The following is a 15,011-nucleotide window of genomic DNA, read 5'->3' as shown; positions in this document are numbered from 1 at the left end:
TGCTAAGTCATTAGCCTCTGCGTTATGCTCTCTTTTAATATGGACCAACTCAAAGTCGTCAAAGTGATCTAGGAGCTCTTTGGCCAGTGAATAATAAGATATAATATTCTCATTAAGACACTGGTACTCCCTAGATAATTGCTTTATCACCAATTGAGAATCCCCTATAACTTTGACGAAACGTATTTTCATGTTGGCCATGATGTTTAGGCCAACAATTAAGGCCTCATATTCGGCCTGATTATTGGAGCACTCGAAATTCATCTTGAACATAAGTTTTATTATCTGTCAATGAGGGAATATTATCATGATCCCAGCCCGAGCAGACCCAGGGGTACTAGATCCATCGAAGTAAAGCTGCCATGGGACCATGTGAACGTATCCCTCACTATTTTCATCTCGTGCTCCAGGATATTCCGTAATGAAATCTGCTATAGCTTGTCCTTTTATTGCTTTAAGCGGGATATAGACCAAATTTATTTCGATCAAAGCAAACGCCCACTTGGCAATTCGACCTTTAACAATAGGCCGAGTCAACATGTACTTAATCACGTCTGTTTTACATATCACATGTACCGTAGTCGGTAGCATATAATGACGTAATTTTGTACATGCATAAAACAATGACAAGCATAGCTTCTCAATTGCAGTGTATCTTGTTTCAGGATCATTCAACATCCGACTCAAATAATACACTTGCTCTTTGCCTTCATTATTCTTCTGCGCCAGCATACATCCGATGGTAGTGTCGGTAGCGGCCAGGTACAATTTCAATGGTTGACCCGCTCTCGGCGGCATCAATACTGGTGGATTAATCAAGTACCGCTTAATCTGGTCAAAAGCATGTTGGTGTTTGTCTTCCCATACGAACTCTTCTTGACTCTTCAACTTCAATAATGGGGAAAACACCTCAATCTTTCCTGACAGGTTAGCGATGAATCGACGCAAGAAATTTATTTTTCCTAAAATCATATGAAGTTGCTTTTTGGTTGTGGGGAGCGGCAATTCTAAAATGGCCTTAGCTTTATTCTTATCAATTTCAATTCCTCTTTGATTAACCAGGAATCCTAAGAAGTTACTAGCCCTTACTCCAAAAGCATATTTCAATGGATTCATTTTCAGGTCAAATTTCTGCATCCTAATAAAAGCTTGTTCTAAATAATTTAAATGACATACCTAGTCTCATTTGACAATAATGTCATCGATGTAGACTTTCATAAAATCTCCAATCATGTCATGAAAGATGAAGTTCATGGCTCTTAGGTAAGTTGCCCATGTATTTTTTAATCCAAATGGCATGACGAGCCATTCAAAAGTGCCAATAGCCCCAGGGCACTTGAATGCAGTTTTATGGACATCCTCTTTAGCGATGAATATTTGATTGTAGCCTGAATGACCATCCATTAATGACATAATTTCATTTCCAAAAGCCGAATCAACTAACATATCCGCCATTGGCATCTGGTACTCATCCTTGGGTGTGGCTGCATTTAAGTCTCGGAAATCGATGCGCACACATAACCTCCCATTCTTTTTCTTTACCGGACTATGTTAGATAACCACTCGACGTACCACGCCGTCCTAATAAATCCAGCTGCTAACAATCGCTCTACTTCTTCTTTTACTTTAAGGATAACCTCCGGGGCGAATCGTCTGGGTGGCTGTTTATGAGGCTTGAACCCCTTTTTTATGGGCAGTCGATGTTCGACGACGTCTCTACTTAATCCTAGCATTTCTCTATAGTCCCAGGCAAAACAATCCCTATACTTCTTCAAGAGTCTTACTAACTGGGCTTTGAAGTCATCATCGATCAACGAACTTACGTAAATAGGTCGATGTTCATTGCCTAGCCCAAGGTTGACCTCTTGTAACGGGTCTTGAGCTTCAATTGACTTTTCAATCTCTTTTATGAGTGACTCTTCGAATTCAAGGATTCCATCGATAGCTTCTGTGGATTGTTTTGCGAGCTCGGCCCGATAGGCCGAGTACCTCTCAATGAGGTTTTTTGACAATGTAAGGTTCTCCATGGACAACCTTACTTAATTGCGCTGCCAGTTGACTCTTCGGGACCCACTCAACGATCACTTTGTCGAAACGGCAGAATACAATACTATTGGGGTCAACGAGAGGTGGCTTACTGATGGATATATTGTCTTCCAGTACCAATTGGTGAGTTGGAGATGCATGTGCGTAGGTTGCCTGTGACTTGGTGTTTGCTTTGACGTATTCTACCTTATCCCCATTCCAAAATGCTAGCATCTGATGGAGAGTTGATGGCACGCACTGATTACCACGGATCCAATCTCGGCCTAACAGTAAATTGTAAGACCCATCTGTATCAACCACACAAAAGGACGTCCTGGAAGTTTTAGTACCAACGGTTAGGTCAGCGACGAAAATTCCTTTAACCTCTGAGACTTCTCCAGTAAAGTCAGACAATTGAATGTTCGATGGGATAATCTCCTCATTGCGCCTTCCCAATTTCTTGTAGAAACGATATGGGATGAAATTAAGTGTGGATCCGCCATCCACTAGCACTCGAGACACAAGTCGGCCATTAATCTTTGCATTAATATTCAGAGCCCTTAAGTGGTTCGAACCCTTGGGTAGAGGTTTCTCAAATTCAACCACTTCCTCTATATCAAAGCGAAATTCTGCTCTTTCTTCCTCGTCCATCGTAACTTCTGCAAGATGATCTGGCTCCACCATCATAATCCGGAGGTTCGATGGAAGGCATACTCGAACCATGCAAGAACTCAATGATGAGATTGATCTTGACAATTGTTGTGGTTCACACCGCGCAGGCTCAACGTCTTGCTTTGGTAAAAATTGCTGAGGTCGACCAGATGTCGACGCTTGAATTCCTGGTTTTCTTTTCCAGACTAAGTTCCCACGTTTAGGGTACTTTGGCTTGACCTCTTGCTCTGCAATCAGGGTCGGTTTAACCTGCTTGACGTGAACTTGACTCACTTGTTGTAGGAGCTGATACTCTTTTCTTTTCCTCTGCATTCTCCTTTTTTGAGTCCGCGTCAGATTTGAGCTGCGATTCTGAGTTCTGCGGGCCTCATACCATTGACCCACAAGTGGGTCTCTCAGTACTTTCAGAGTTTGTCAACGTGGTGGATGAGGGTCTCTGTGGAGATCTTCTCGATTAGAGAAGTTAGAGCCCCATCCACTTGGCTTAATCTTCCCATCGTATGAAGGTGGTGGAGCATAACTAACATAATAATCGAATTTATCACTAAGCTCTCCCAAAGTACCAATGGTCGGATTACCTTCTTCGTACCTTTGCTTGAATGATTTAATGGCCTTTTTACGGCCTCGACGGCCCTTATGACTATTAACACCCCTAGAAGGAGTTTGTTCATCATATGAATCGGTGAGGGCCAAGTCGCGGAATTCGTCAACAACTTCATCGGGCGGACGTCTTCGATCGTTGGAATAATGTTCCTCTCGTTCCAACAATCGTTTACACTTTTCGCAAAAACGATACGGCTGATACCCTTTGGTCTTTGTCTTTAATGACACCATCCCTGTCATTACAGGAAAAGGATCAACATCAACTTCCATCAGGGACTTACCTTTATCCTCCGAGAATTTTATCTTCCCTTATTTAATAGCTTCCTGGACATTTCTTTTAAATACAAGGCAATCATTGGTGGCATGGCTCCATGAATGATGCCATTTACAATACTTCTTTCCCGCCAATTCTTCTTTGGTAGGTAAAACATGACCCCCCGTCAATCTGATCTATCCATCAGCTAACAACAAGTCAAATATTTCCTCTGTCTTATTGATATCGAAAGAATAAAAAATGGGTTCCTTAGCCTTGGTCATGAGGTTGGATTTTTCTTTAACTTTTGCCGGCTTTAAAGCTTGTCAGATATACGTCTTATCAATCACCATTTTAGCGAGAGCCACATCTGCTATATCTGCTGATTCAGTTTCATCCTCGCTCTTGACAGCATCAGCCCAACGAACTTCACCTCGTCGATCATACCTTTTGTCTTTTTCTTGAAGCAGGCTTTCGTGCTTAGTAGCTATGGTTAACAACTGAAACAGATCTGAATAAGGTTGTCCAACCATCCTTTCTCGGATTTCAAACTTTAGTCCGTTAAAAGCGAGGTCCGCAAAAGTCTTCTCAGGTAAAGGGACTAGACATTTATTCCTTACCCTTTTAAATTTGGAAATGAACTGATCGACAGATTCATTGGCTAACTGTTTCATAGTTGAGAGATCAGCTACCGACAAATCCGGCACAACTCTTTGAAATTAACAATGAAATAATCTTTCCATCTGTTTTCATGATATAACCGAATTTATAGGTAAAGCAGTATACCGGGTAAACGCGGTTTTCGACAAGGATAAGGGAAATAACCTTAATTTCCAATAATCAGCGTGAGCCGCATCGCCACATTGGGCCAGAAAACGATTAACATGTTCAAAAGTGAATTGATCTTCCTCTCCGGTGAATAATGCAAACTCTGGAATTTTAAAACCCCTTGGATATGGTATGGTATCCATCCAATCAGGATATGGTTTTCTATAAACGTTTGGGAGGTATCCCATATCATGGCCATATCCCCTCATCACAGGGTCCACTACCAACTGATTTCGTACTTGACCCACGACGGGCACAGGAGCTACAACATAATTAGGTGGCAATGGCTGGTTCATATTTTGGTGAGGTAATTGGTAGAATGGCTGCTGTGGTAACTGTGGCTGTTGTTGAGGTTGCGGCTACATAACCTGTGGTACGTTGTGAGCAATCATAGGTGGATTGACTGGTGGGTTTAACTGTGCTGGCAATAGTAGCTGGACTTGAACATTTGGACCCATAGGGGGTGGAAAATGCTGATTTACGTTAGGCACTGCAGGCTGGGGTGCCTGACGTTGTGGTTGAATGTTTATCTGTTGGAGCTGCTCTTGCTCCCCTAGGTAAAGGTGTTGCAAGATTCTGAACATCTAGGACTACAAGTAGAGGATTTACTTGGATCACAGGGGGACCTTGCACCTGAGTAACCTGATGTCCTCCTTGGAGGTTTTCATGGATTCATGGATCACCGGCTGTCGAGCAACTCCTCCATTTGGGTCCGCGTTAGCCTGAGGAAATCCCTCACTAGGCGCTATCGGCAAGGTTTCTCCCCTCGGTAATATTCGAATGGGTGGGATCGTAGATGTGCCTTGCATCATTGTTCCAAACTGTATTGTAGGACCCTCCAATGCTGACGGAGATCCTGTTCTCAGTTGGGTCGGTGTGATGGACCCTCCATGTTGTCCTTGGGTGCATTCATGATAAGTGTTAATGATCAAAAGCCTAACCACCTCAGTCATACGCCTTACCACATAATCAGCAAACTCATTCTGAGTTTCCTCAATAGTCCGCCTCATGGTAGAAAGTGCAACTGGTGTGAGGTCAGTTTGCTTTCTATCTTCAACGCGCTGCCTCGACATATCTGTGACCTCCTCTCGAGATTTGTTAGCAACCTCGGTATGAAGAAGTTGAGCGGATGATGTCTCAGCACGGGTATTATCTTCCGCCATCGATGCAGCTTGCTCGTCAGTAGTATTAACCGAGTTGGTCCGACTTCGGGTGCGTGGCATAGCACTCTCTCCACTTAACTCAATAAGTGTCCCACCGGGTGTGCCAAAAAGATGTTTCGCCGGTTTTATCCTGTCGAAAATCTTTCACCGAACGCTGCGTTTCGGATTTTATTAGAGGAGACTAGGGTCTTGAATCAAGCTCGGACAGAGAATGTCAAATGCGTTTATTAAGCCCAACTTATGTCGTACAACTTAACTCGATAATACACCAAACTCGACAATACTAACAATGAGATGACAACTTGCAAATGCCGAGACCAAGCTATATCGGAATCTAATCAACGACACAACTAATATATGACATTGCAATTCAAGGTACGCCAGAACCTAATCAATGACGCGACTTGAGAGAATAAGGCTGGAATCTAATCAACAGCTATATTCCAAGCACAACGCCAGAATTTAATCGACGACGCTGAACTGGTGGCACAACACTGGAATTTAATCAACAATGTTGGACCTAACAAAGGCTCTCGCCGGAATTGAATCTACGACGTGAAATCTGAAAGCTATAACTTCGACTACTCCTAATGTGCTAAAAGTAAAGATAGATAAAAGATGTGTTGTGTTGCTCGGGGGTTCTACGTCGGAAATCCTTGAGTATTTATAGAGCAGCCTGATAACTGTTGACCGGCCACTTCTCCTTGAAAGTCGTTTTCTACTTCCTTACGTTTCGCACTTTAACCGCTTCCTGACTTGTCAATGTTGTTTACGCTCCTTGGGCATCACGTAATAGCTAATTTTCTTCCACGTGTCTCTTTATTCCTTGCTGTTTCCCAAATTTCATTCTTTAACTTCCTTGATTTTTACGCCCACGGTCATGTCTTTACCTTTTGACACGTGGAAATGAATTTCTTTACCACGTGTCACCATGTATTTAATCCATGATTTCAGACTCATCGACATCACATGCAAAGCTCGTGATTTTGGACTTGTCGACGTCATGTGCAGGGCCCGTGATTTTAGACTTGTCGACGTCACGTGCAAAGCTCGTGGTCTTGGACTTGTCAACACTTTTATGACGTGTCCTGTCGATAACTGGTCCAAATTTTCCCAATGCCTCTGGGCCTGATTCACGGCCTTTCTCCGGATTCATGCTATGTGGGCCGTGTTTTATGTCCTTTGTGACTTGCAATCGGCCCACTCCCACCAGGGGTAATTTTGAGCGTCAACACCGGTTGATCAATTAAAAGTTTAATAACTATTCAAAACAAGTAGGACGACAAACACTTATCGCATGGAATAAAAATGTAAAGAGATGAAAATACTATTAAGCGTTCGATAAAGTGAATGTACTAATACAGTGGAGGTATAGAGGTAATTGCGTAACATTGCGTGGAGTTACCTTTTCAACCCTTATATGTGAACCACTCTTCTAATACATAAGGATTAGATTTGGAAAACAGAAGAAGAGAAAAGTGAGTGGAAATAGCCGTCTAACCCCTCCACCACGCCTAACAACACTTACATCACTTCATCTCTCTCCCACCACTTCTTCCTAGGAGATAATCGGTTCTAGGGTGGGTCGGTTCTCACTCTGAAACCCGGAACCTACCCAGACATGGTCAATTCCCAATTTGTGAAATCGAGAACAAGCTAGTTGACCCAAGAATCGAATCGGAACTTAAGATATTCGTGTTTCTTTAAACTTTTGCCAAAAGTACATGGTAACTGTAATAAAAACAGCACTCGTGAAAGATGCAAAAGAGAGATAGTTAAAAAGGAAGGCTTTCCATTACTCAAACTGCCAGCAAATTAGCGATTATCTCATTGCAAAACAAGGGAAAAGTAATATAACCCGGGAACTTGCTTTATTCTCACTTTTAGCTAGTTCGATTCTTGCTTCCGCCCGTACATGAAAACCTACCTTAAGCTAAACGGGTGCAAAAACAGTACAATACCCTACCGTTTCTCAACCAATTTTCAAATAATGACCTCTCCTTCAGAATTCTACACCTGTAGTGCACTTTCTTCGCACATGCTTACGAACAGAAATTTCCTTTATCCTCAACTACTCACACGCACCATTTGAATCTCTTTTCAAAAAATTACCCAATGTGTACTAAACCTATTATACGGATACTAATTTAATTATAAGTATTTTCGCGAAATTTCAATATAGTCCTTTCATTGAATAGCTGATATGGCGGTTGAGTTATCGCTGGCTATCCAACGTGACACATTGCCACATCGGTGATTTTCGACGAAAATTAAACGATAGGAATACATTAGAATTTGCGTAAAGATTTATGATTAAATTGGCAAAATTGAAAAAGTTAAGATTGAATTAATATTCGTACAATAGGTTTAGGACTGATTGAATAATTTCCCTCATCTCTTTCTATCATCATCATCAATGCATCTTTCTCAACATATTAGGCACTCATATAGTGCACAGAGAGAGTAGGTATAATAAATAAAGAAATGCACCAAAAGAATATAGACGTGATGACTATTTGAGATAGCTCTTGTAGACGATGGGAGTCACCGAGAGAACATAGCCATATGATTATGAAAAGATAATTATAAGTTCTTCTCTCCATTGGTCCGATTGCACTTTTTATATGTAAGTGTTTTATATTTTTCTTGGGGAGTACCTTTACTTTTCTTGATTCAACTGTTGCGTATCTTTAAGTCGATCTTTTTTTATCGGTTGGTTAAAAACCTAGCACCCGTGCTTTGCTTTACCATTTTCACGACATTTTATATTTGCCTTGGGGGTTTGGAAGTAACAAAACTTTTCTTTTTGTAACAGTGTTGGGAAGTTCCATGTTTCTTCAAAGATAAAATTTTTGTCGAGATTTTTTAACTGAATTCCGCAAGCATTTATGACAGTGGGCTCTCTATAACTAAATGCATTCCAAATGTTGCAACGGATGGAATTTTTGCCGTGTAGGGCCTATTACTTACTGTTTTCAAACATCCTTGGGACCAAAATCTGATGTTAAAGAAGGTCAAACATATCTTGTGGATTATCCTACGATCTTGTACCTTATTTAATTGTTGTTCGAGATGGTTTGGTCAAAATTCGAGATAACTGTCACTAAGTATTTCCTACTTTTTTTTTGCCTTATTTTATTGCTTCCTGAGATGACTCCAGCTTTCCTGGCTTTTTTTTTTTTGCCTTATTTAATTTTTGAGTGCGTGCCAGATTTATTATCATAGATATGGACATGGAAGGGGTCAGAATATTTTGTTGTCTTGTGCATTGCGCGAGCTAAAATCCGCCGGCGCTCACGTAACACTCCGTTCAGAACTTCAACATTTGCTCATAAAATGGGTGGGGAAGAGAAGAACCAATTTTAGGATTTTTACTTTTAGAAATTTGGCTTTTTTTCTATTCAAACTTTTTTAGACAAAAATGCCCCTGTTACAGCCATTGAAAAAATCACATGCTTGCCAGTCGGCGAGCTCAGGCCTTTGTTTGAAACTGACTTGGGTACTTCAAACCCTTATTTGAAATAAGCACTCTTGGGTTCTTTTTTTTATTTATTTATAAAAATAACAACCAAACTTCAAACATTTATTTGACATTTTTACATTATAATTTCATAATAAATGACAAAGAAGAGATGTTGAAGTCCCACCAATCACTGAAAATGACTTGGTACATTGCTTTGTGTTGGAATTCTCACTTATTTGGAGTGCATCTGAAATTGCAGAATTTACAGGAATAAACAGCTTTCGTAAAACAAATTTAATCATGAGTGATATGCCATAATAATCCTTAAACTATTACTAAATATTCTGATTCTACTTTGTTGATTATGGGTCGAAGTAAGACATGATTTGATTTCAAATGATGTCTTAACGAGCGAAATATTTGAAAATGTGCAAAGTCATATCTTTAGACGTCCTAAGTCATGCGACGATCGTCCGACTAGATCGTGATGTAGCTAGCAAGGATCACCTAGAGGGGGTGAATAGGTGATCTTAAACAATTTTGATCAATTTATAGCGGAAATGGTTGATCACAGTTGAGTTTGAATAAAATTCAGATTCAAAACAGTTTATATAGACAGTGCTCTTGATGTGCAGTATGTAAAGTAAGAGATAAGAGATAGAAAAACTGCACATAAGTTTATAGTGGTTCGGCTTATAGCAAGCCTACGTCCACTCTCCCACGCTGACAGCCTATTGGTTGGATTTCACTATGTAATCAAGAGGAATTACAGATTCTGAGTGACAGCACTCTTATGTATGATAGAACTCTCTATCTCACACAATCACTCTTACAAAGTATCTCTCAAGATCTTAGTGTTTTGCTCAAGAAAGACAAGAGGAAGGATTGGAGTAGACTTTGGACTTATTGATTCTCGATTTCGTTCATTGCCTTCTGCTCCTCGTAGGTCTCCTTTTATACTCCTCCACTTCCAAACTAGCCGTTGGATAGTCTTTAGAGGATCATCTTCCAATCTTCATCTTGGACAGATTTGTATAAAATGGATTGAGTAGCCGTTAGTTGACAAAATCTGAATCCCGCTAATTCTGGTCGCCCATACAATCATAATCTTGATTTCCATAAGTAGAGCTTTATCCGTTGTAATGCATACTTGTTATAATGTTTGATTGTCAATCAATTAGGCTGAGATCGAGTCAATCAAAACTTTCCTTTTGTGAAATCCATGCCAGATCACTAGCTGTTGTGATTCATTTTGAATGAGTTTTGCTTCTGCGTCTAAAAAACTTCAGCATTTGCGTCTGCATAATTTCTGCGTCTGAAGAATTTCTGATTCTTGCTTTAGATTCAGAACCTGAGTCAGCGTAGGTCTTCAGTAAAATCTGAGTCTCTCAAAATTATAGTCTGAATGACTTTTATGGTAAAGTCTGAACTTTTTATTTTTGAGACTGAACTTTTAGTTCTGAAAACTTATAAAGTCTGATATTTCCTTCTGAACTTCCAGAATATATAAACCTGGAATGGAATGCATGTCAGATTCACAAGATAAACATAGAAAGTTTTGTCAGCTTCAAAATTCATTGGGAGTTTTCCTCAATAGATCGGGACGTAAAAATCGAAAATTCCAACATTTCAGGATGTCAATCCTTCCTTGACCAAACGTCCGGTCAACTTCAAGCAAACTCTATAGGTGCACGGGACCGAAAATAAGACACGGGACTTGATCTATTTCGCTCATTACATTAAGTACTATTTAGATAGAGCTCAAAGACCCATCAAGAGAAACTTATTGGGAAAGGTTTTCTTTGATTAATCCTTACGGGGCTTTAGCTTATTCGGACCAAGGCCACCGTGATGTTGAAGAGATGTTACAAGTCAATCCTCTCCTCCTGCATACCTCACTGACACGCAAACCCAGCCTCCACCTCAGATGGTCTGGTCCCTTATCTCGATGGAGCCTGAATTACATATCAATCATGTCTTGGGTCCCCATCCTTAATTTTGCAGATAAACATTTGACTTATCTCGTACTTCTCTCGACCTCCCACACTGTTTCTCTTCATTCTTACCCTTCTGTTTTGTTCTCTTTATAGATTATACTTTGTCAGCTACATTTCTAAGTTGGGAAAAAAATTAAAAAAAAATCTTAAGCTTATTACATTTATACAGTTTAGTTCTAAATATTTTAATTATATTAATTGAGTCCTAAATCTTTCAACGATTTGTCAATATAGTACATCCAGTTAATTTTAGCCGTAAATAGTTCTACGTGGCACGATTGGCGTTGAAATAGACAATTTTTTAAATATTTTTATTGCTTTTTTGTTTTTCTTCCCTTTTTCTTCCTTTCGTTTTTCTTTCCTTTCTTTTTTTTTTCCTAATTATAGGTTGGCGATATATGAGTGAGGGCCTCCACCCCTCAGCGGCCATGGCAGAGGGCTGTCGGGCCCTCACTGGCTGTTCGCCCAGATCCAAGAGAGGGCTGCAAGCCTCGCCTGGTCTGGGCGAGGGCTCAATGCCCTTGCATGGATCTTGGTGAGGACCGCAACGCCTTCTCCGTCCTAGAGTTGTAAAAGAAAAACAAAGAAATGAAAGAAAAGACTAAAAGAAAAGAAAAGAAAAGAATCAATAAAAAATTTAGAAAAATTGTAAAATTTGTTTGCGTTAGCGATGATCATGCCACGTAAGACGGCTGACGTTTATGTTAGTGATTTTAAAATCATTAAAATATTCATGATTCAATTGGTACGAAGAAATGTTTATGGTTTGAATTGACATGAATGTATTAGATTTTAGGACTTTTAAGTACTTTTTTTTTCCTAGGTAGTACGATGATATTGATCACCAGGATGCGTACTCATCACATACCAAACCCATTTTGTGTTGAGCCTCACGACAGGGGAAATACAAGGTTAGAAAATTTAAATATTAAATAACATATTCATCCAATAACAGAATAATTTACGATAGTACTACAAAATCTCATGCTTTAGGTTTAGATGAAAGTCTTATTTACATTGAAAATGGTCTCCCAAAACCTCAAATCTGGTCTTCCAGCGAATCATAATTAGTCCATGTTAATTAATTTTTCCATCTTCAGGATACGATGAAAGGGGGAGACGGCCACGTGCCGGGGAAGAGCGCCGTCCCCGGTATGGAAAAGAAAGGAAGGGATGACAAAGACGCAGCCACCTGTCACGACTCGGGACGCGTCACCACAAACAACCAAGAAAGCTTTTCGATCATCATCATCTAATCCCCGTCTCTTCTCTCCTCTCAAAATTCTAAAAAGGCAACCAGGGAAAAGAAGCTCTCTGCCACGTTGTTACCCCGGGCGAAAAGGACGACCTCATTTGTTTGACCGGCGAGGTAAGGTGGCGGATCCTGATTGGGAGACGTGTGACAGGGTAACAGGTACTTGTCGCGGGGCAACTCCTTTCATTGGCTTTGTAATATGTGTTATTTTTCATATATATATTCCTTTTTTTTTTTCTTTATCTGAAGAACCAAAGTTGGGCACGTTGTTGCTCCGTCCTTTTATTCTTGATTGCGACTTTTGGAGCCCTTCTCGGCTCTTGTGGCTCCAGCCGATTCTCAGTTTACGCCGCTAGCTCACGAGAGTATCTCCTAAATGAATTCTGTGCTGTAATTACGAGTTAATGGCTCGACATAAGTGTCTTCAAACTTGTGACTTTTCGGTTCATAATTTTTTTTTCCAGTTTTCTGCTGCGGTGTTCTAACATGTGTGGGCGTATGGTTGGAGGAGAGTTTTGAATGTGCATGGTTGTTGTGTGTGGAGTCCTGTTCATCAACCTCGCAGCACGTGATTCATGCATACGCATTGTTCTGGAGGGGGCTTAATAAAAGAGTCTTTGGCGGATCCACGATAATGACCCGCCCGACGGCCGACATGGGAAGCTTCATACCCACCATAATTAAATATCATCTCCGTTTTGTCTTCTTGCTCTACTCTTTCGAATCCCAGGATCACAGCAAAGATTCCGTTCATGATACCGCGAGCCTCCAGCTCATGCCGAGCCGTCCAAGCCAAACTAGCCATGGTGCGCGAGTGAACCAGGTCCATGTAGATGTAATGATGCTCCGTAAATTAAGTGAACGAAGAAAGCAGAGAGAGAGAGAGAGAGATGAGAGCAAGTAGTGAAGGTACAGCGCCTCTGACTGCCCATATATTACAGCAAGTCGACAACTCCAATTCCCCACACAATCTTCCCAGTACAAGCTCTAGACGGTCTCTACTGCCTTGTGGAATTAGACTCGACCGCCTTCTTATTCCCATATACACCTGAACGTCAATCAAGCAGAGCAGCACCATTGGCTTTTAACATGTTTAGTGCGGGAGAATATTCTGATGCTGCCTTTGAAGGCATGAGCTCGCTCCCGTGCACTAAAAAGAAGAAGAAGAACAAGCTGGTGAACAAGAGAAGGTTCAGTGACGAGCAGATCAGGTCATTGGAGTCCATCTTCAAATCCGAGTCGAGGCTAGAGCCCCGCAAGAAGCTGCAGCTGGCTAGGGAGTTGGGGCTGCAGCCCCGCCAGGTGGCCATTTGGTTCCAGAACAAGAGAGCCCGATGGAAGTCCAAGCAGCTGGAGCGTGACTTCGCCATTCTTCGCGCCAACTACAACGCCCTCTCTTCCACGTTCGAATCTCTCAAGAAGGAGAAGCAATCCTTGATCACCCAGGTAGATACTCCACCAATCTCACTCTCCTCCTTCAATAGCATCAAACAGCCCCGACGCCAGTTGCGTGTGTTAATTGAAGCAGCTAATCACATGTGTATGGATGCGTTGTTGATAGGTTGAGAAACTAAACCGGCTGATTGAGAAGCCGCAAGAAGAGGGCCAGAGCTGCAGGCATGATTCGGCAACAAACAGCATCGATCGCGAATCCGGCAATGGGGATCCCAAGCATGAAGACAGTCAGCCTGTATTACCGGATAAATCAATGCGTTTGATGGGAATCCCATGTGAGGATGACTACTTTGGACTAGGAGAGGAGCAGAGCCTCCTAAACATGGCCGAACCCGATCCTGAACCTGCTCCTGCAGATAGTTCCTTGACATCAGCTGAGCACTGGGGCAGCTTGGAGACCAATGATCTTCTCAATCTGTCGTCTGGCAGTTCGCAGTGGTGGGACTTCTGGTCTTGAGTGGATGGCTCTTTAAAACAGATTACCCAACGAAGCCCCCCAAAAGAATGAGGTACTCTCTTCAGTGCCCCTGAAGAAACTCAGGACTCCAAAGTACCAGTTGTGTAGTCATATGGGCTTTCATCAGGAGAAACTGTTGTTCCTAATGCACACACTTTCCTTGAATAAGCAAGCATCCCAAGAAAGAGGACATGAAATCAATTGACAATCCCTGAGTGCGAGTTGCTGCTGCAGCTAGTGGTAATTTAAAGATATTGAGCACTGAAGAAAAACCAGTACCACGAGTCAGCACTGGTGAGAACATCCCACCAACATGTAAATAAAAATGTCCAAGACTGCTTCAATGAGGAGGATTTTTGTCCATGTTACATCAGTAGGGTAGCAAACCACTTTCTTTCATTTTACCCCTCTTGCTCCAATAAATCTGTTTATGGAAGAGAGAATGCAGGAAACGAAATTCAGCAGATGTGGCTCATAACATCCAAGATCAGGGCCCTTGAGCAAGATTTGCTCATCTGCAATTCATTTTGTAGATACCGGCACTCCAAAACCTGAAGTGGAAAAATGATCCGACTGACCCTGTTGGTTCTGTTGTGCCACAGATAACACAAAAGTCACCATGATCAGCAGACTGAGCTTTCTTATGGATTCACCCCGTTCATGCAAATTGATTGTGGCAAACTATGAGCATAATTAAACCAATAGATTCAGTTTAACGTAGCTCCATAAAACAGCGGAGAGTCCCTACTTGCCTATGGCCTCATGATAAGCCAAAGCGCAGCTGCTTCAAGATAGAATCATTCTTTCTTGCTGTGCTTCCAATTTCAAGCACCAAAAACT

At 41.4% G+C, this 15,011-nt stretch overlaps 1 protein-coding gene across 1 annotated transcript; it reads left to right on the top strand.

Annotated features, from left to right (window-relative positions):
- The first annotated feature begins 12,981 nt into the window (after positions 1-12,981).
- On the top strand, positions 12,982-14,635 carry LOC115675653 (homeobox-leucine zipper protein ATHB-12). The gene is made up of 2 exons (XM_030598403.2): positions 12,982-13,705; positions 13,821-14,635. Exons 1-2 carry the CDS (start codon positions 13,349-13,351, stop codon positions 14,169-14,171), a joined length of 708 nt encoding a protein of 235 aa, XP_030454263.2. The 5' UTR covers positions 12,982-13,348; the 3' UTR covers positions 14,172-14,635.
- The last annotated feature ends 376 nt before the right edge of the window (positions 14,636-15,011 follow it).

This window comes from Syzygium oleosum, unplaced genomic scaffold, assembly GCF_021117445.2.
Source record: "Syzygium oleosum isolate NSW1041296 unplaced genomic scaffold, Sole_v2.1 Sole_v2.15, whole genome shotgun sequence".
Taxonomy (NCBI): domain Eukaryota; kingdom Viridiplantae; phylum Streptophyta; class Magnoliopsida; order Myrtales; family Myrtaceae; genus Syzygium; species Syzygium oleosum.
Note: the sequence above shows the minus strand (reverse complement) of the source record. Positions and strands in the feature narration are given on the sequence as shown.